Genomic DNA, 21,552 nt, shown 5'->3' on the forward strand with positions numbered 1-21,552 from the left:
TTCATGGTTTGGGTTAGATTTAGACATTGGAGAAAATAATGTTGGCTTTGTGACAGAAACGTTTTTTTTATTTGATATTCCTTTGTACGTTTGCAAAATTTACGATTTTATTTATATTTTTATTTTTCTAATGCAATAACGCACATTTAATTTTTTACGAATAATCTAACTCGTTATTTGATCGACAGTCGATGATAAAACGTATTGTTAGGATCAAACAGAAGCGTGCAAATTACGAGCGATTGTGTTTTAAGATGGAGCTCGTTAAGTTGATTAATTATCTCATCAAACATCGTGCCTGATGAAGCAAACATCGTTCTTTTTTTGGATCTCGAACATATACGAAAAAATTAATTAAATTTCACACGTGATACCCATCCGTGTCGAACGACAGATTAAAATCCAATAAATTTCATTTTTATCGAGCTATGCTAATTCCATATTCTCTTTTTTCATGGTTAGCAGATAGGTTTTCAACACGTGCGATGAAAGCTTAACACGCGTCAGTTAAGATTCGTCCGTCGACGATAAAAAATATTACGTTAACTACCTCTCGATACGTAAAATGCGATCTGTCGGCTATAAATTTTCTCGGTGCATAAAATAATACCTTGTGACCCACCGGCCATCTGCGTAACTCTGGGTTTAAGCTAAAACGTATTTCACTGTAATGGCTCTCGCGTTGGCAATTCATATTTTCAACCGAGACCAATCGAAAACATTGTGTGTACATATATATACGATGGGAAAATATCTTCCCTTTCCGGATGCCTGATAAAATTTTAAGGCCATAACGAATCACTATGATATCATTACTCGATTTCTAAGGGTTAATATATAGCTCCCACGGTAACACTTTTAATCCATTCGAAACCGGTTTATTATCACAAAATATTATAGTTTATAATACTTTCTTTCCAAATCGCAAAAGTTATAATTACATACGAAAATTCTCGTCTATCCTGTGATAAGACTCTCTGTTAAAATTTCATTTTTATTGCAATAATCTTATATAGTAAGATACGTACAGTTAATCTTATACTAATCGTGAATATCGAAATATTTTCATTAAAATAAGAATACGTCAATTTTCACTGCAAAATTAATGTATTCTGTTAGAGTTTGCCGTTAGGCCAGGTTTCTGGCACTGTCAGCGACGATTACTATTTTTGAAAGATATATTTTAACTTTTCCAGCATCTGGGTACTAATAGACAGATTGTACGAGAATTAGTAATGATTCGATGAATTTAGACAGCGTGTATTGTTGGGGCTTTCATATTTTCACCTTTTCCGTATCTCAATAGGAAATACGCTGTCATAAACCTCGTGATTTTCACCAGTCATGCTTCGATACGAAAGCCAATCAAGGTCTATGTATAGAGTCTTAATAGAATAGAGAAATAGACTTTTAGATAACACGTTCTTCGGACTTGTAACAGCATTCCACAGGGTAACACATTAGAGCAGAATAATGAACGTTATCGATGAGAATTTAATGGAATAGTTCTAGACATCAACAAATAATCATTCGGCAACCACCAACGCTCGTCATTTACTGACATTTCAAAGTCCATTATCTTGGAATTGCTGGAATAACTTGTTGGAATTAACAAGAGAGGAAATAATTATTACTTTATTATCATTTCACTTTATTATTACTTTATGTGTTGATAAATTTACATAAAACTACGGTGCATTTTAATAAAAATAATTCTTCCATAAAATGTACAAAAAGTCTCTATAAACACATGCTACGTATACATATACATATGTACGCGTTATAATACGACGTAATCTGTCGTTCTTCTCTCCGCTCTATCCAAATAAGACAAACCGGAGTCTTCGCTAGTCAATCCGAACACGAGCACGGGCCAGCTATCGGGGAAATCAACAGAATCATAAAGAAGAAGGTATCGCGTCGTAAATTTTGAGCGGAACAAGAAAAAAGACTAAAAAGAATCCCTGAATAACCGGTACTGCGGACTTCGCGAGCGAAGCTATTCATTCTAAAAAGCAATTAAAAGGGGAGAAAGCAATTAATCGGAAGAAGCAAGGTAGGCATTTCTCTAAACCAACGTCGAAGATCCGACGAGCTTCGTTCTCTGTAATTCTAAGTCTCGCCGGAAAGTATTTAGATGTGATCGCGATAGACATCAACAGGCCGAAAAAAGGCACTTTAACAGACGTAAGAAAACTTTAAAGGATGTGCTAATATTTCCGGACGTAATCGAACGCGTGCCTTCATCGACCATCTGGGATTCTATTAAACGTCTGTTTTTTTTTTCTTTCTTTATCGTGTAATCATATCGTTTAACTCCCCTACAATTTTCTCAACCGTGTTAAATTGCGAGAATGATATGACACGAGAATTCAAGATAGAAGTAAAATCCATGTTTTTTATAGAAATTCCGATTATGATGCGGAATATATGAGGTTGCTCTATCGCGTTGTTTCGCACGTTCTTGATCCAATTGTACTTTTCTAACGTTAGAAAATATTTCGAGTTTGAAATTAAACACATTGAAAGAAGTTGATATCGGTGTACGTATATGATTTCTCGTTCCCATCTTACGTTAAAACGTTAAAAATTCTTTTTAGGTGAAAGACCGTTATTAAAGATGTATAAATTTCGCACGCATTCCTAATGAAACGTTGATAAAATTTCAACCTAATCTTAAATAATAATTTCAAACATCCACACTTTTGACCGGGACCGAATAATTAATTACAGGATAATTCAAGGATTTGTCGTGGGTTATACGACTCCAAAGGCGTAACCGTGAAATTAAAGTAATTATAAGGTTGAAATAAACGCGCGGCCGCCTCTGTTGACTAAAATTGATAGCGGTAATTAATCAGTCTTAAAAGTTTTATAGCGACCGAACGTTGTTTGCGTATATCTTGCGTGAGATTTTTCTCTGTTCGTTGATTGGATTGTCACTTTTGCCGCGCTCAACCGTCTACCACTATTTACACATAAATCTCCTCAATAAAGACATTTAGCAGAATGTTCCTCGCGTCTTTAAATCATCCGCTGTCGACGGTTTGGTTGCGACAAAATATCGCTCGTGATCGTCTGTGACAAACTTAAGGTCCGCTACATTGTACAAAGACGTTTTTGGCTCGATATAAACGGAAGTTAGAGCACAAAAGAATCACAATGACGTTACTCGTACTAAATATAGAAAATTAAGTCGGAAGACTCGTTAAATACTCGTTTAATCGTTTCTTCTATCTTTTTCCAGTAACCTGCCCACCAACGTTTCTACTTTTACATTCAGATGACGCATCGGTGTCTTTCATTGCAGATTCATTACGAAAGCATCGCTGTTCCATTCTGAAATAATAGTATTCGTATGGCGAGACTTCTCGAACGCGAAATTACCGTTCTTAGCATCTTGTCCAGCGAAGCATGTTGCTTCCGTGGTGGGAAAAAAATGCCAAAGAAAAATCTTCCTACAAGCTGGAATCGTATCCTGGCGTACGCGGGTTTACGGTAAACTACGGGCGCACGAAACAGGCATAAATTACACGTTCGATGCATGTCGCGAGCGGCGCATCAACATCAACGCAACGTGTGCCCACGTTATGCACAATCGAGCCGATGGCACGCGTGAGATAAGTTCAGACGATGGGAAACGCGAAAGAAGCGGTTGGAATACCTTCCAATCGAAGGATCGCCGAAACTCTCTCATCGTTTTTTACTAACCGCCATAGTCCATGCTCGAGTTGAAGTTTGGCCCCGAACGATTCTCCTAACAACGATGAAAAATCAATTTCTCATTTTCCTCGCTCGTGATTCCTTCTCGCATCTCCGTGTCTCAATCGTCTGCCTCGATTTCGTAACGATAAAGACGTGATAGTACTGACAATAATTTTGCATATGGTTGTAAAGCATCGTAGACGTCAAAGTCGCGCGAGAGTTCGCATTTAAATGCTACTGAATTTCTCAGTCAAGTAAAAAGTAGTAACAAAATGATGATAGATAAAAGACGGAAACGAAATTTATCTCGTGATAAATCTATTTTTGTAGACTGCATTTTGAATAAACATAAATACAGGTATGGAAATACGGAATAAGGAACTACGGAAACACGAAAATGTTTTAGAACGAAGGAAAAATCAAAGAAAAAACTGGTTGATTTATTCATGACCGAAGGCAAACAACAGACGTTCCTTCGTCGTTCTTCCTCATGGACGTTTAACTTGGAAAAAAGGTTACAGTAATTCGCTCCACTTTGTTTCAGAATGCAGAGGAGAAGATGCTTCTTCTAGTCCTCGTCCTCGCGGGCTGCTTGAACGTTCTCGAGATTGTTCGTTGTCAAGAGCTTTCGGTCATCAGGCACTCCGATGGAGACATTTTCACGTTGGAAGGTAAGCCGAGCATTAAATGCAATTACAAATGCTTTTTCTTATTCTTATCCTCTTGACTCGAATAATCAGAGATGGAAGCTGAGAGGTTGGTGACGTTTCGAATAAAGCCACGATTCTTGTTCGCGGAAGAGCGAAACCGTAAATTGCGTAACCGTGATTTGCAGGGTTGGAGAAATCGTACGGGATTTGATATTAAAAACAACGGAAAAGAGGAACGTGCACGTATCGCGCGGGACCGTGAAGCACAAGGGACGCTAGGGAAAAAAGCTCGTAACAAATTAGCCATGAAATTATAATGTAACGATTTGACAGCTGTATTTCACCTGGCCAGATTATATGTCGTGCTCCGTCCGTACGACCACGGATGAAGTTCTCCCCCGTGGAAATTTATCTACGATCATTACTACTTAAGTAATAGCGCGTAAAAGTACAGTTACGCGGTGTTCTTCCTGCTTTCCCGAAAGATCACTCCGAAAGAACCGAAATCTCGAGGACGATGAGATAGAAGTACATTTATATGCCACGCTAAAGCCAATAACGTAGATAATCTAACATTTTTCCACAGTACCGTACATTCAAGATTAATAATGTATTCCCAACGTTCTCAATTCGTTTCTTAAACCTATATTCCTTCTCATGTACCTTTCGTGTCTACGTAAGTTGATTTCGAAGCATTTGTTAACTGAAAGATCCTTGAGTTGAAAGAAATCAAACTCCAGACGATTATCGCGTCTAATGGAGGAATATTATGTTATTACCTAAGTGTGACAAAATGTGATCTGCAATAGGAACTTCGTTGCATCTTACTGTAGTAAATTGCGCATTTTCCTCTTTTGTATCTTTCTCCCTCTCTCCCTCTCTCTCCCTCTCTCTCTCTCTTCCTCTTGTAACTATAGACCATAAAACATGGCAATATAAAAAAAGAACGAGTATCTACTCGCAGATTAAAAATTAAAAATTACGAACACGATTGTTTAGGTTCCTGCACGGAGGCTTGCACGGTGCTCAGCAGCGGAACAGCCAGCCCTTACACGCGTAGTCCTTCGACCGCAGGACTCGTTCCTCCCAACAACACCTGCACCTGCCAGTGCAACCACGGCCTCCCTACCTTCCGGGAGGATCTTCACATCTGCGTGAATGATATTCACGGTAAGCCGCTTTAATCCTCGCGCCGTATGCTTATTTTCTAATGAACGCAATCAACTCCGTATACACGTCGATGCTTTTCTCGTAATTCGAGTCGGTCGAGTCCAATATGAAACCTTCGGTCTGGAAATAATCCGACCGAATGTGCAGCATCTTTTCGATGATGCGTATCAGAACATTGTCGATTTGCCGTTCGTATGATTATCCGTAAGAATCGAGTGCACCCAACGGTACCACACACGTGTACGTTTCGCGATGGTTCATTTCTGCTGCGGTCAGCCGAATCGCGTTTCAAAAGTCCTTTGGTACTCGATCGATGACGAATCCTGCGATATTTATCCCTTCCTTTGCAGTGCCGAGAAAACGATCCTGAAAGTACCGTTTCCAAATGGCGACGATTTCAGAAACACGCTACATGTAAATTAACATAAATGTATAACTGCCAAACGGAACTTCACCTCGATTTTTGGTTGTATCTTCTCGAATTTCAGTTTTTAATACGCATAATCCCTTTTATTATAATTAAATACGAGCAAGTTGCATTTTGGTAGCCGATTGCAAATGCTTGCCATTCGCGTGAAACAGACGGTCTATGTGACTGTTTAACGATCTTACACCGGACAAACAAGCGCTGAAACGCGATTTAACCGAGTGGAAGATTTTTCTCTGACGCGCGATACTATTTCAAGTATCATTGTCCTAACCCTTGAACCCGCGAGCAACCGGATTCTCGATTTGCATACACAGAAAGCATAGAAACTGCGAGTTACAACTTTTACGGTAAATATTTTATAAAGGATATTATGTAAATAGTTGGCAAAGTATAGTTCAAATTCGCGCCACGAAGATATAACGTGGTTGGAGAAATGTTACAAGTCCTATAATTCAATCTGTTGGTAATAATTTGTTTTATAATCGAGACACTCCTGCGTTTCGTTTCCCTGTTTGTAGCTGTCCTCTTCGTAATTCCATTCAGCTGTGTCTTCTCCTATTCCATGCATCGAGCAGTTGCATGCACGTACCGTTTTCAATTGAACCGTGTCATCAGAAATGATTGCTCTAGCTGTTCATGCAAATGGTTCTCGGACCACGTACTTCTGCATGACTTTGCTGCTGCAGCAAACAACTGCACGCGTGCAACACGCTACAATTTCAATGGTACACGTCGTTTGCTGAAACAAGGAAAACGAGATTACTTTTTTTAAAAAAGTCAGATTGTTCAAGGGCGAATGAAAATTGAAGCTGCTGCACGAGGAATGGCGAAACTGACAAATAATCTCGTTATCGTACTCGGAATATTCGATCCGCATGACGCGGCACCGTGAAACGTATAGTTAAGTCGATGTAATCAAAGGGTAGTTGACCTGACTAATTGGGTTAATTTGCAATTTAAAATGTTTTACGTGTGGCTCGTGTTTCAGAGGGAAATTAATGAGGAATTTGCTCTCGTAGCGGTTAACCACACACTTTGTATTTCTGATTTCAACGTGTTCGATCGCCCAGCAACTGTATAATGCACTATACTTAAAACCTCGTTACACGTCACCTTGAATATTATCTTTATCGGATCTTGTCCACAAAGATGCGAACTACCAACTTAAATGTAAAATCATGTACGATTATGGATAACTACAATATACGTCAGCAAATGTGAATATTGACACGATGAAGACATAACGGTAAAAAAGAAAATATTGTAGCGTTAAAATGAATCGGAGGAGAATTTCTGTTTTTACGTGTCTAAAAATTAAAAGGTTCAAAGAAAAAAAATTGTTTAAAGCAGATTACGCCGATATCCTAAAAAGGCTCTCGCTCGGAATATCAGAGTGACATAAACTAAATTTTCGATCACAGCAATCTCGCTAAGATTTACATTTCTTTAATCTCAAGCAAAGAGAAAAAAAGAGTGACATGTAATATATTCAGTGTATCATCCGATGAAATCTCTACGACTTTTAGAGAGCTATAGCAACGGTCTTCGTCGATCTCGATTTTCTAGGCTCGCCAGAATCGCGACAAGACAGTGCGAAATCGTTACATCGCAACGCTGCCAACCGGAGACTTCGATGCGCGCACAGGATACGAAAGTGCGAGAAAAATTGCGCCACCATTATTCACTCGTATGATGGTATCGGCTAAATTATTGCTACCTACGAAACCTACTTTTCTAAAACTTGTACTAATCGTTAAACTTTTCATGAAAATTCTCTTATTAATTATATAAATGGGCTAACAATGTATACGCGTTTACGGGAAATTTATAAATAAGCAAACATTTGCAGAATATGTACAAGGATATATAGAATATCCAAGGTAAAAAAGCATTATAACAGTTGAACGATAAAACGAATTTTTATTTATATTTCATTTTACTGGGTGTATTCGTAAACGTGTAAATTTACATAAACATCAGCGTTGTAATTATCGATATTAAACTATTCAAATTTTAAAAGATACTATTTTTCATGTTTAAAGAGGTCGTAAAATTTATGCATTTTTAGAGAAACGTCCAACACACTTGTAACTTATTTTTACGTAAAAAGAAGGAAAATTCCATCAAATGTATAAACCTAAAAAGTTTAGACGATGATCTTATTCTTCGGTTATTATAAGATATACTTAATTAAAAAGGGGAATTTGAAATAGGCATGCGCTGCATGCATAAAATGTACGAGTGAATCCAATAGCTAGGTATTCGCTAGTCGAGAAGTCGTGATTCGTCGCCGAATATCTTGCCCACTGATCGTAAGCTATGAATAGTAATGGAATACCTTCACGACTGCCGACCCACGTAAGGACCGTGCCCGTTGCACGGTATCTCATTAAAGTTCACTGCTTCGTATCAAAAAGTTCAGATGATACAGCATCCGCAATAATTAACGCGCATCGCGTGTACGAAGGACGAAGGAAAAAAAATCTGACAGTGAAAACCTGAGAATACGAGAACAAGAAGTTACAATAACTAAAAATAACCTCATAAGGAGAGGAGTTATGGCAGAAATAAAAGGGAAACACAAAGACGTGAATGAAAGGAATTTTAAGGAAAAAAAGAATACGTGGAAAGACAAAGGACGGTACGAGAAAAATACAAATAATAAAGTCATCAAGCTTGAGAATGACCTGCTAATTCCTAGAATCTCCAAGTTCTATTCAGATTTTTAAAGACATGTTACCATTCGTGTTTGAATGGCAATGAAAATTTGATACCTTTCAACGCGATTAATAAAATTATCACAAAAAGCAGGTGTGACATACATCTTATATATACACGTTATAGCAGTAAATGTGTACGCACGCAAACGTTATTATATACAGTAATTTTGTTCAGTTGTCAGTATTCTTTCTGTATCGCGCTTTACATTCGACACACATTGCAGCAAAACGATTATGTTCTTGAGCACTGTAATTTCCTTCCGTCTGCACGGATGTCACTGTTCCTTGCCGTGCATTTAGCTAATACGCGTCACATCTTTTAAATACTTGTCATAATCTTAATCTTCATAATCTCCATATATTTACAAAATATTATCTATCTATACAGTTACGAATTCGAAACGAATTAAAGAAATTCTCAGACGTTGTGTAGGTATCGATCCAATTTTGTTACACACGATATTTGACACTCGCGAAAAGTAAAGAAAGCTTTTAAATTTGAAATTCATTACTCCGAATGGTATAGTTGCCCTGGACAATGAGTAGTTTACTTTATGACCTCGAGATCGTGGCAGAAGGTCGCATGCAAGTTTCACCTTATGACCGAACCCCTCGAGCTTACCAAACCAGCAATAATGTAACCATGCGACCCTAATATTTCATGTGCACACGTATTACGCACAACTTATTTTCCATCAGGCTACTTCGTAGATGCACATGACAAACGAAGTAACATTATTGTGCACAGAGTTCTCCGATCCCATTACCATTTGCACGAATTAATTACAGCTTAGACGCAAATTTCAATAGAAGTCAACGAACCGCTAGTTTTTATTTGAGGCCACGCTAATATCTATCTACCCGTTTAATGAGGATTCAAATTCAATTGGTCGAGTAAGTGTCCCATTGTTTCTGGCGTCACAATCGTGACCTTAATCTCTCCAAGACCAATAAACCATAAAACGACTGGTATTCCTTTGTTATTCATGCGATCTTAATATTAATTGCGATAATCTTATGAGTTGTACACGTGTACGGATTATTGGTAGAGCTCGAAGGAATTATCTCACCGATGGTCGGGCTATAATTTTCATTCCTCGCGTTGTTCCGCACGTTCGTTCATTTCTCGTGTTCTGCGTTGAGGTAACTACGTGAAACAAGTTTCCCGACAAAATTGGTAAAGGATTCTTAATCAAGCTATGTTCCTTACGATATCCAATCAATGATAAACACTTGGAACGCATTGCGTTTATTAACTTCTTAATCATTTCATGCATCGACGGACTGTTAATCGCACTTTCATCTTCATATTATTTAATATTCAGCCAAGAAGTCCAATGCAATCTCTACGGTGAATTATCGATAAGTTTCGTAATATTCATTTGCAGTAAAATAGTTTGTCTTCGGATAAAGAAACCCATTTACGAAGATAGATATTTATCCATCGTCTTCGTCTTCCTCGTCCAATTATACTCGATACAGGTTTATTACACTCGTAAACTACTTAAAATGAAGCAGGAAACAAAGTCGAAGATCGCGGTACGATATAACGTGGACGGTCATAAAAATCTTCGCTTTATTTTTTGGCATAACCTGTTTCAATTACAACAAGCACAGAACGTAACCGCTTCTTGTAACTGGATAGCCTTCGATGCCAAATTGATGTCGCGAGATTACTATCACGATAAAATAATCTAATCTCGATAAAATAAACCATCATCGCAAATCTTTTCTATGCTCGTCTGTAAATGATATTCTAACGAGATGGAAACGAGTATTAATTAGTGAATAATTAAAATCACGTATTCTACACGGGTGTCCGTTATTCAAATGATCTAGTCGAACTAAAACTTAGATTGCCTATTTTTTAGATAACTTCTACATTGTTAAGTCACGATTGAAACGTCATAAAATTTGTTATATTTTCTCCACTGTATCGCCAATACTGTTTTCCTTCCCTGTATTCTCAAACTCTACCAATGCTTTAACTCTAATTCGTCGACGCGAAGATAAGTAGATTTCTATTGCTGTTTCTTGTAGCATTCAGCCAGAGCTACACACCAAGGTTAACCTTTTGGAAATGTCCTTTGCTATAAATATGAACGTGCTCCCTATAATACTCTTCTTCCTATTGCATTGTAACACTGTAAGAGTGAGGATCTGGATCAGCATACACTTATACTTATACCTATACTTAGTTCAATATATTTTTCTATTACAAAGTCATCCACTCATTCCTCTATCAGTCAACTTCAACATATTGTGTAAGTCAGGACGTCAGAAGCTTTTTATTGGCCGAAACTATGCAGCAGTGCCATATATTCTCGCGACGTTAGCATCTGTCGGAGTGGCATCCTTCGTCGATTTCACGTGCCTAAAAACCTGGCGAACTTGCTTGTCGAAGTATACGACACGTATCCAACCGCGTTAACAGTACCCGGGTACGCGGATTATCGCATTAAGGTGTCCTCGAGGACTGTCCGGAGGAACCATGTCGGGGAATTAATCATGTCGTCAGGATGGACGAGTCTTTCTGCGTCTCGGGGCCGTGTCATCGTCGCGATACATCGTTCTCATGAATTTCACAGTTTTCTTGTCATTAATTTTCACCGATTTCCCGCGGCATCGAAGAAACAGCGCCAGGTTTACCCGTTTTGCGGAAACAGAAAACATATTTCACAAGGCCAAAAGATATTTCAAATTTCACGCAAAATCCGCTTCTCGTCGCTCGATCTGTCACGTCGAGATCCACTCGCGCATTAATCAACGAAATACCGCTTCGACGATTCGACTGGAATCTTCGAACATCGGATCTGCTTCGCGATTTAAAGAAGAGAATTCAGAAATGCAGGAAACGTGATTCATCGAGAGAATCCTAAGCAATGTGTTTAACCGAGGCATCTGACAGAAAATTACGATTTCTTCTTCATAATATACGGAATAATTTATGGATAGATATCGTACGCGCCTGTATACCTATCGCGTTTTAAAGTGTACGCGAGAAACGTTTTAAACGGACGTAGTAATAGGTACGTATCTGTTTTTCACAGAGGCTGACGCGTAACTCGTGGTAGCCGGTAATTAAAAAAGCTGAGCACAAGCCAGTGGTTCGATGCCGGCGTCGTCAGGGTCAACCGGTCGTGTCAAACGTGTCTCTTGCCATTTTGCAAGCCCGCTCGTGTGTCCTATGCAACCGATAAATAACAGATTCGCGGTTGTATAGTTGCGGCGAAGTCTGCACGCCAAGAGAACACGCGGTGCAACCGTAGGTTGATCAAAAGTACCGCAAGGAACAATATCTCTTCCTCCTTTGACTTGTCCACCTCGATAAAACCATCTTCACGGCCCCGCGACTAGTAAATGCCAGTATGTACACACGATTTCGAGTCGAAGGCACGATCATAATAGCGTAAAGTCGACAATAGTCGATAGAAGCGAAAGTTTCATTCAGCAGATAAAAGTCTCCGTCGTTATATCGTTCAAGAGATTTCAAAATAAGAATTTTTTCTTTTTCGCAAGAATTTCGGTTCACCCTACGAATTAGGAATTTGAAAACTCTGTAAGAAAAGAGTACTTTTTCCTCAGCACCAGTCGTGTTAATTTATTTCAGTTACGGTGGATAATTTTTACCATCGAAGTCAAACAATACGCGAGTCCTTAACGCTTCTTGAAGTAGAAAGAGAATCACAAACTGCAAATCTTCTCTTAGTAGGCAGTATATGGTTATCGTAAATAATTATAATCCTCAGCATTTCTGATTATCCGTAATTATTCCATCCGTACACACATTCAATGTTCGAGCCACGTTTATACTAAATCACCTAACAGCCATGGTCGAGTTAAGTAAATTCATCGTAATTTGTTCACTGTTTACTAATTCCTACGTCTTTAAACGAGAGCTTATGCAGAGTTTCTCTACTTCTACCGTCTCTGCAGCGCCTCCCCTCTCCGTGAACATTAATAAATCACGTGCAAACGTTCATTCATATCAGGCATTCTCCGTGTTAAACCATCAAAAGAGAATCGAACGACGGAATTTAGCACAAAGCTGTACCAGCATTGGTATTCATCGAAATCGGGTGGCTATAATTTCACCATACCAATTCCAAAGTGACTTTATCTACAAGAGCCTGTGGTTCGCGGAGCGAAAAGGCAGGAAGATCGGTTTCGAGGATTGGTCGTGGTTCGACGGAGGTCAAGGTTCATCGGCAAGTATCGTCCCGTTCGCTCACTTCCCGGGGTCGAGCTTGCCGATCGTTAATCAACGGCTCTTTATCCGCTGGTCGATCGTAGAAGGCACAAGTAGCCGGGCCAGCGTCCTCCTACGAGCAAACGAGGACACCGAAGAAGAGAGCTGCCGGTGTTAATTGCTCGCTGGCATCGATTATCGTAAATCGTGTCGTTGAACGGCCACTTTTAACGAGATACACGCCGGTGAATCGCGTCGACCGAGAAAACTTGAATGAGAGATCTATTCCTCGAGGCTCCTTGATGAAAGTGAGAAGACGGTTCCGTAGTTGGTTTCACGATTTTCAACGATGGAGGGGCGGCGTACCGATTCGAAAAAATCGACCCAATGCTTCGAATTACATAGTTACGAAATGCATATAGTAAATAAGAATCAACGTAACACAGTTTTTTTTTTTTTTTTTATTAGTTAGTATATAATCTAGGGATACTAATAAATGTTACGTAGCTATGGAAATTTAGAAGAGATGGGTATGGCAATTACGTATAGTGACTCACGGAAATGTTCGAGACACTTAGAGAAACTTTTTACAACTATATTACGCGCACCGTATAAAATGTTTTGAAATTTCATTGTTTAATGAGACACAGCTATTATATTGATACAATTTGAAACAAAACTTTAAGTGCATATAAGAGTCACTATATCTATCGCAACCATGCATTTCGCAAAGATCATCGAAGTATTTGAATAATCAATTATTCGCTACATTTGTAAGCTAGAATATTTAGTGTAGCTATGGATTATATAGCTATGGATTATTGCATAATAAATGTCGTTTTCCAACGAGCTCGTTTTGTTCGTTCCATTTTTTCAAAGCTTCAGTCTGATTATTCTCTTCGCTCTTAAAATATCCCCGTTCTATTTCTTGCAAAGTGCATCGTGCTGAAACATGATTTACAAACCACTTTCCTTTATGGACATAATAGGAGTATCTCCATTGAGGAAAACAGCAAAAATACTACGTTTTTATATTCCATACAGAACCAATATATCCGATAAGAAACTGATAATATCGCAAAAAAATGCACCGATCTAAACGTTTTTTACTCTGACTAGAAATGTTCACTTCAAGATATGCTACGGTTAAACGAAATTTATTAATACGACGATCTAGTATTATATTGAAAAACGTAACGATAGAAGAAATCCTTTCGCAGGATACTGGGAATTAAAAATTAATCCGTTAATAATGATTGTTTGGTTTTCGAAAAACTAAATATTAGTTACGTAGGTATTTTCGTGGTAAAATTATCTCAGTTAGGAAACTAATCGTGAAAAAGTGAAAGTAAGATAAATATAAGATGCAAGAGCTTTGGGAAGCCAAAAGGTTTCGTCTAATAGAATTATTCGAGCACTCGTCGGCAACGATTACGTTTATTAGGTAAATGGACTTACTAAGTCTCCATTGAAATTTCCATTGGAACCGCGCGAAGAGCGAAACCATTAGGAACACGAACCGCAATTTACGTCTAGCGATCGTGATTCCGTATTAGGAAGCGAGTGTTACAACGCTGTCAGTAAAAACAGCTTCTCGTTGGTAGCCCTAATCGACCGCAAATATCTCGTTGTTCCCAACCGAATGCACTTTCGCGCGAATTCTCCGCGACCATTAGGAATGTACCTGTACCTATCCGAATATTAACCTTAATGCAATTCTTCTTCGCATGTTCATGAGAAAAACGTACAAAAGGATACGCGTATCTCTGGTAATAACGCCACGACCATCTTTTTTCTCGTCTAGAAATTTCACGGTAAAGCTTCGATAATGGTACACGCAAACGCGTGAAGCGAAAATAAAATACCAATTGTGCGGACACGGTTTCCAGCGTTAAAAGATTGAAAGAGAGTTCTACTTCTACGAACGATGCAGCTAGCATAAGGCGGATCGAGCAATTAGTAGAACGCAAAGATAAATCTAGGCGGTCAGGGTCGGGACCTCGGATCGGTGAATATGCGCCACCAGGCACATGGCATTTTCTCTTTTGGCGCACACGTGTCGCCTTGTACGAATCTGCGTATCCGACCAGGAAAGTCAACGAAAGATCTACGAGACTCTCCCTTTGGCTTTCTCCTTACAGAACAATGATGCCCTACTAAACGTGACCAGGCCGATTCGACAACCTACCGAAGATCTAGACTCGTCGAGAACACTCGGTTGTATAGATCGGTAGATTAGGTAGTCGTGCATGATTCGCGGCACGATTCAAACGTAGTCAACGCGGCTCATCACGCGACAAAAGAAGCATCGTTCTGCGTCGCAATTACTTTTACGAAAAACAATGGAATATATGTTCGTTATTTTTGTACAGACCAATGATACGTTAACTGGCTCGTTAACACTTTGACTGCCACGTTGGTCATATATGACCGACCACGGTTTCTCCTGTGACGCCACGGTGGTCATTGGTGACCAAAGCGCTTGAACTTCTTACAATTGTAAAAATTGTATGAAAATTGACAGTTAGGACATTTTGAATATAAGCGATAAATAGAAGATACTTTGAAATAAAAAGTGCCCCATTGAACAATTAAAAATTTTTATTAAAACATCAATAAAAAAAAAAATGAGAACAATTCTTGCATCCAACGGTGCACTGTGTTTGCATCCATATCTTCGAGGGGTAATCTACGAATATTATTATAAACTCACCTTAGAAAATAATCGTAAATGCTGCTTTATAATCATATAATTGAAGTTCGAAGTGTGCACATACCTTACTATTATATATAGAATGAGTTTAGTTAGTTAAATGTTTACTAGTATCTTCGACACGCGTCAACAATATATTCTGGACGTTTTGCTTACGACGAAATAACGAATGCAAATGGTATGTTGAAATAAACAAAGCCTTGTTATAATATTCCACTATCAACTGTTACCAAGGCGCCACGGTGGTCACCCGTGAGTCACCAATAAGATAAACGGTCCATTAGGGAAGAATGTTATCTTACATCATCAATTTATTATTATTTTGCCATTATATGCTTTGAATAATAAAAATATTCCAATAGCATCCTGAGCGAAACATGTGATTTCGGCGTGGTAGTCAAAGTGTTAAAATAAGCGCTAATTTCATATCTTCTAAAATACGATACACTCAAAAATAAAATATTTAAAAAAATGTCGAAGAGTATGAGGAAGTGTTTAACTCCAAATCCAAAGAGAAGGACAATTTTGGTAACGCGAGATCGATTGACGACACATTGGATTCTAAAGCTGTGCACGAAGTAACACATTTTTGATATCATGTGCTTCGTTTATAACAGCCCTTTAAACAATTCCGCGAGAAACGGCATTTTCCGGAATAACTAGTTCCACTGATTTTCAGGAATGCCAGCGAACCGCACAGTAGATACGTCAAACACTTAAATCTTGATAAACGGCAAAGTATTATCGTAATGGCATTCTCTCGTTAAGGAACCGGTACCGTCTTCGCCGTAATTTGCAGCCGTGTCGACTCGCACGATTTTACCGGCTCCCTCTCTCCCCCTCCGTTTACTCTATTTCTACGAACAACGTATCGATAAATAATCCTCGTAAAGAACGTTCTATTAACGATATTAGTATTAAAGGTTTCTCCGAAGACAAGAACTGAAAGGTAAAAACCGTTCAATATCGATGTATGATATGTGTTTGATAGTGGCCGTTTATTTGCATTATCGTGCAAAAAGATTAACTGAAACGTTCTAAGACCGGTTTTATTAGGTACCAGATTACTCGCGATAACAATTCGCTCGCCATCGACGGAATCATTAACATTTTAACGAGCGGTTTCTTCTTTCTGACAGAGACCTCGTAACTGTTAATTACAAATTAAACAACATATTTTGTAAGATATCGTAACATTCGACACGGATCATGCCACGTTAAGAATCTTCGGTCTTGGAATTCGCTCCTCGACGATTCCATGAAACGAGAAGGCCTTCTTTACAACCGATTAAATAGCCCTTCAAAAAGAATATATCAAAATTCGAGGCAACCAGTAGTTAATTAACATATTTACGGATACGTTACGTTGCTTGTACCTGGTTTCTTCTAACCGTTACCTCGATGAAGATTTTTTTTCTTTTTTTCTTTATTAAGAACTTAACTTTACAAGAAATAAACGCGTCAACGAAATAACGCATAACCGCGCCCGACCAATTTTCTCCAAAGAGATCGACCATCTCACGAGATTCGGTGCAAGAGTGTCAACCTTCTCGACAGGATACAAACATACGTGGTCCTTTGTACATTTTCTGATCAAAGGAAGCGCTCTGTCCATTGTGCCTTCGTGCGGAGCATGCCAAATTTTCGAGCAAGTTGTATAATTGCATCGCGTTCAGATGACCGCGGCCGATACGCGACTGAAAACTGCAAGCCGTGCTTTCGTGCATACGCACGAAATTGCCAGTCACGAGAAAACGTTAACTTGCGCGGCAAGAACACCTTCGTTCGTGCTATATCGATGGGTATGCTATCTCTGAGAGATCGCTTGTGATTAGAGAAAACGCGAAGAAACCGTCAACGGAATATCGAATTTCAAACGATAAATATATTTCGCTATTATACCTCGGAATGAGTCGCCAAATTCTTATTCTCCGATTTGTCTAATTCTATTCTATAATTCTATTCGTTCTTTCGTACGTATCGGAGTATCGATCGGAGCCATAAGATGTAATTAATAGCCCGATTGAAAAGAAATATACATAGCTATATTTCATAGCTATAGAACCATTCTGTAAAATTGTGAATTCATCTACAGGTACAAGGTACGAGATACTAACGATTAATTGTCTTCGTTCGGAATCATGGTATATTAAAATGCTGCTCTTTAATCGCAAAGTAAAATTAAAATCATAAAATCGAGAAAACTGTACTTATTATTCTTTGTTTCTTGCCCATGATTTTTATATCGTAGACAAAATATAGAAGACGAGTAATTTCGTTTGAATGATTGAATGCTTGCAGAGTGCAACGTGGCTGGTTTCGTCAGTAACACGGGCCAAATCGAAAGGGTGCCGTACGTGTTTTTACCTCAACGTGGCCAAATAATATACCCCCATGCAGAAATTCGGTTCGAAGGTAAGTTAAATCAATCGGAGGATATTGTGAAATTTTACACCCTCAAAATCATCTCGAACGTTACACATACTCTGTGTAATTCTGTCGTTATCAGTCGATCAATGTCTCCGACGTTGAAAGCACTAATTTTTTATACGATCAAAGGTGTGAGCACGCCAGTGTGTGGTATAACCGGAGCTCAGCAATTAGGACGCGCAGGATGGTCAGAATTGAGAAACCTTTCGGACACCGAGCCACCCTTCAGGCTGTTTCGTGACGAAGGAAGAACGTTCCTTCAGGTTAGTTACATAAAATAAGTCATTACACTGTCAGCAGGCGATATAATAATAAGCAAAAGACTGATGTTCGTGCTTTTGAAGGAAATTTAAAGGTGCAAAATTACACAGAATACGCGTAATAGTCGGAAATACGTAAAATATCACGGCTCGTCGTGATATTTAGCGAGTGAAACAAGTCTCTATGTAGTTACACCACTTGTAGAAATTACGTAATACGATGAATATTTTGGCTTAAAGAAAGAAAATGATTGAAATATATCGAGCAAAAATTGAAGATGTTAGAGTATTCATTTGCTTTGCTTTATAACGTGTAGCCTATGTTGGATATTTTATATATTTTTATACGTTACACGTGTTCTTTGCATTTTTGTAGCTTTCAATCTTGCACGAATGCAGAAAATTTTGCAACAATGGTAATTCCAATGCGTAAAGCATCTAAGCATTTTACAATTTTAAGAGAATTACACTGACGAACGAAAGATTAGCTTTTACGACACTGATAATATCGAAAGCCTTAAGGAAGACTGAAGAATAATTTTTAACGTAAAGATTAGAGTGTCCTGTTTTAAATGCTCGACGATCAACGTTCCTTTTTGTCGCGTTGTGATGCAAAAAGTGCATTTTTATATACAGCAGCTTTTTAGTAGTACCGAGCTTTCGCGATTGAATAAAATACAGCTGCGCACACCCAAGTGCCGCAATTTCGCGACCGACCGGTAAATGAACGTCCCCTCGGTCTGTCCGAGGCAAATGAACGAAGGACAGACGTCCAGTGTTTCTTCTGGAAACTTGTAAAACCTTTGATGTAAGGTTAATAAGGAACTTGGAAGGCGGCCGCTCACAGAAACGTTCCACAGCGGAATGTGAACGTGACGTTAAAATTTCATGCACCGGAGAAACCGAAGACGCGGTCAACGATATATACGGTACTGTTAGGTGAAATTCGTGCACTTTCCGTTCAATTCTTCCCCATAAAAATATAAACGGGACAAAAAGAGAAAAACTTGCTTCTATATATTTCCTTATTCATTTATTGCTTGCCCTTTTGCGCGTTGCTTCTTCTTCTTAAAAAAAAAAAAAAAAAGTATTTCCTCCGACATTGAATTCCTCTGCTTTTAACAGAATAATTTAATTCGAACGATATTGTTTCAGTGGATAGGTGAAACGGGACTAAGAACGGCAGCCGAGGGTCGAGTAGTGACGGCCAAACTCGTCTGCAGAGACGCCTCGCCGAAGTCGAAGCTTCCCGGCGTCTTCACCCCGTGCGTGGCTTTCAGGGTTGCTGGTTCACCGTCTAAAAGTAGTCGGTATTCAACATATCCCGTGATCGAACGAAAATAAATTCTTTCATAAAAATGGAAATTTCAGTTGCGGGACGTAGAAACGCGGAGAAAATAATGATTTCTGTCTTGATATAGCGCGCAATTGTTCTCTTTACCTAAGTTATCGTCCACCACTAATAGCCTAATAATTAATATTTCAATCGTATGTTACATATTATTTTATAATATAATATTATTATATTATTCTATATTAAATATTACAATAAATATCGTTTTAATATTATTCATAACGTTTGATTACAAACAACTGATACAGTGAACTCGTAGAACCGTTCTCTGCGATTTCGATGATTTCTGAATATGTTATAAAAATCAATATTTTGAACAACTTTCTTCTATACATACGACGTTTGGTTTCGCTTAGTTTCGGAGATATTTGCAAAAATTTGTCGATACCACTGTAGCGCATTTCTGGTTATAGTTGTGCGTTTGTGGAGGCGTACGCGTCGTAAACGGAGCGAAGCGAGATTAAAGGTCCCGTGCGCAACGTGCATACGCGAGGCTACAAGAAACATCTTATATATTATGTCTTTATATTATATATTATATAATATATCGTATAATATATAACTCGATTAGAAGTGAATATCGTCAATGTATTGGATTTGGAGATTCTACGGGTTCACCAGCGATATAATTGTAAATATTTAAAAAAACCTATCACGGTACATTCTAAAACTGTGCTCCTTTCTTTTTGTCTCTCTACAGACGTTCGAGAAGTGATGTTCTCTTCGACGACACAACTCTCACAAGGTCTTTCCGCCACGGAATACACGGCCATCGGTCTTTCGTCCGTGATCCTTGCCTTGATCTACGTTGCGAGCGTGTCCTTGTATCTTCATAGCAAAAAGACTAGGAGGAAAATCATCGAGGAGCCGGAAATAAGCTTGACTCCTGGCCGAGAAGTTAGTGGATTGGTGAAAAACAATCCTTTGCTCGCTGCTTCGAGACACTTCGAGAGCGATACTAACAGCGGCTTAACGGAGAGCGATCTTGGCGATGATCTGCCACCGAGCGACGGTGAACAGGGATTTGAAAATGTTGGTGAAGCTACCTTTAAAGTATTCTATCTGAAAATCGCAAGAGAAAAACATCGTAAACGCATTTCTTGATTTCCTAATTTCAATATCGTTTCTCGATTAAGCAGAAGGATTTTAATAACGACATAGTTGAAAATAACGACGACTTGTTGAACGCAGAGATCTTTCAAATAGCTTTCAAATAATTGGTGAATCGACGATGTGTTATACGGTTATGAAAACAAAGAATACTTTGAAGAGAACGGTAAAAACACGCGTTTGTCTCCAAACCCGCATAAAAGACAATTTAGATAACATAGAATTGATATACCGAATATCTTATAACTGTTCCCTGCAGAAAGATAGGAAATGTTACTTAACGTGTTCTTCCCCTGCAGTCTTAATTTTTATTTTAAATCAATTCAAAGAAGCTTTGAAGCGTGAAAATCATCTTCTATGCACAAACAGATTACTTCGGCTATTGTTCATCCCCATTGCATTTACATGGAACAATCCGAGGGTTGCTTTGGAACTGGATCGATTCTAGGTGAAAGACTTCCAGAAGAGGATGTACGAGTTGTGGAAACTGCGGACAATCCGCATCAACAAGATGTGCCGGTGTTACCCGGGGCTCAGAGAAGAAAACTGTACTTCAATCCCGCTTATTTCGACAGACAATTGTTGCTTGTAAGCTTTCCCATAACTCCCGTAGATATGAAAATGAAATAGATTCTCTGGTGAAAAATTGATTTCCTATATTTTGATAACTGCGAGATAATTTAAAGACAGCCGGGCATCTTTCTAGGCGCCCCCTCCAGCAGCCATCGAGTTCCTTCTCAAAATTCGGGAAGTTATCTCTATTGCGAAGCACAAAATGGCCGCAAAGAGATTCGTCCCTACTCTCGTCGGTTAGTTGACAG

General features: G+C 38.7%; 1 protein-coding gene across 1 annotated transcript in view; it reads left to right on the forward strand.

The window, feature by feature from the left end:
* LOC100651957 overlaps window positions 1–21,552 on the forward strand; it is a 67,465-nt gene that overhangs the window by 42,325 nt on the left and 3,588 nt on the right. The window contains exons 2-9 of the mRNA XM_012311399.3: window positions 4,250–4,376; window positions 5,355–5,525; window positions 17,879–17,992; window positions 18,137–18,270; window positions 19,423–19,573; window positions 20,322–20,653; window positions 21,101–21,319; window positions 21,438–21,540. Of these exons, the coding sequence (XP_012166789.2) occupies window positions 4,265–4,376; window positions 5,355–5,525; window positions 17,879–17,992; window positions 18,137–18,270; window positions 19,423–19,573; window positions 20,322–20,653; window positions 21,101–21,319; window positions 21,438–21,540 (1,336 nt within the window). The 5' untranslated portion in view covers window positions 4,250–4,264. The remainder of the gene's footprint in view (window positions 1–4,249; window positions 4,377–5,354; window positions 5,526–17,878; window positions 17,993–18,136; window positions 18,271–19,422; window positions 19,574–20,321; window positions 20,654–21,100; window positions 21,320–21,437; window positions 21,541–21,552) is intronic.

The sequence above is a fragment of the Bombus terrestris genome, chromosome 9 (genome assembly GCF_910591885.1).
Source record: "Bombus terrestris chromosome 9, iyBomTerr1.2, whole genome shotgun sequence".
Lineage (NCBI taxonomy): Eukaryota > Metazoa > Arthropoda > Insecta > Hymenoptera > Apidae > Bombus > Bombus terrestris.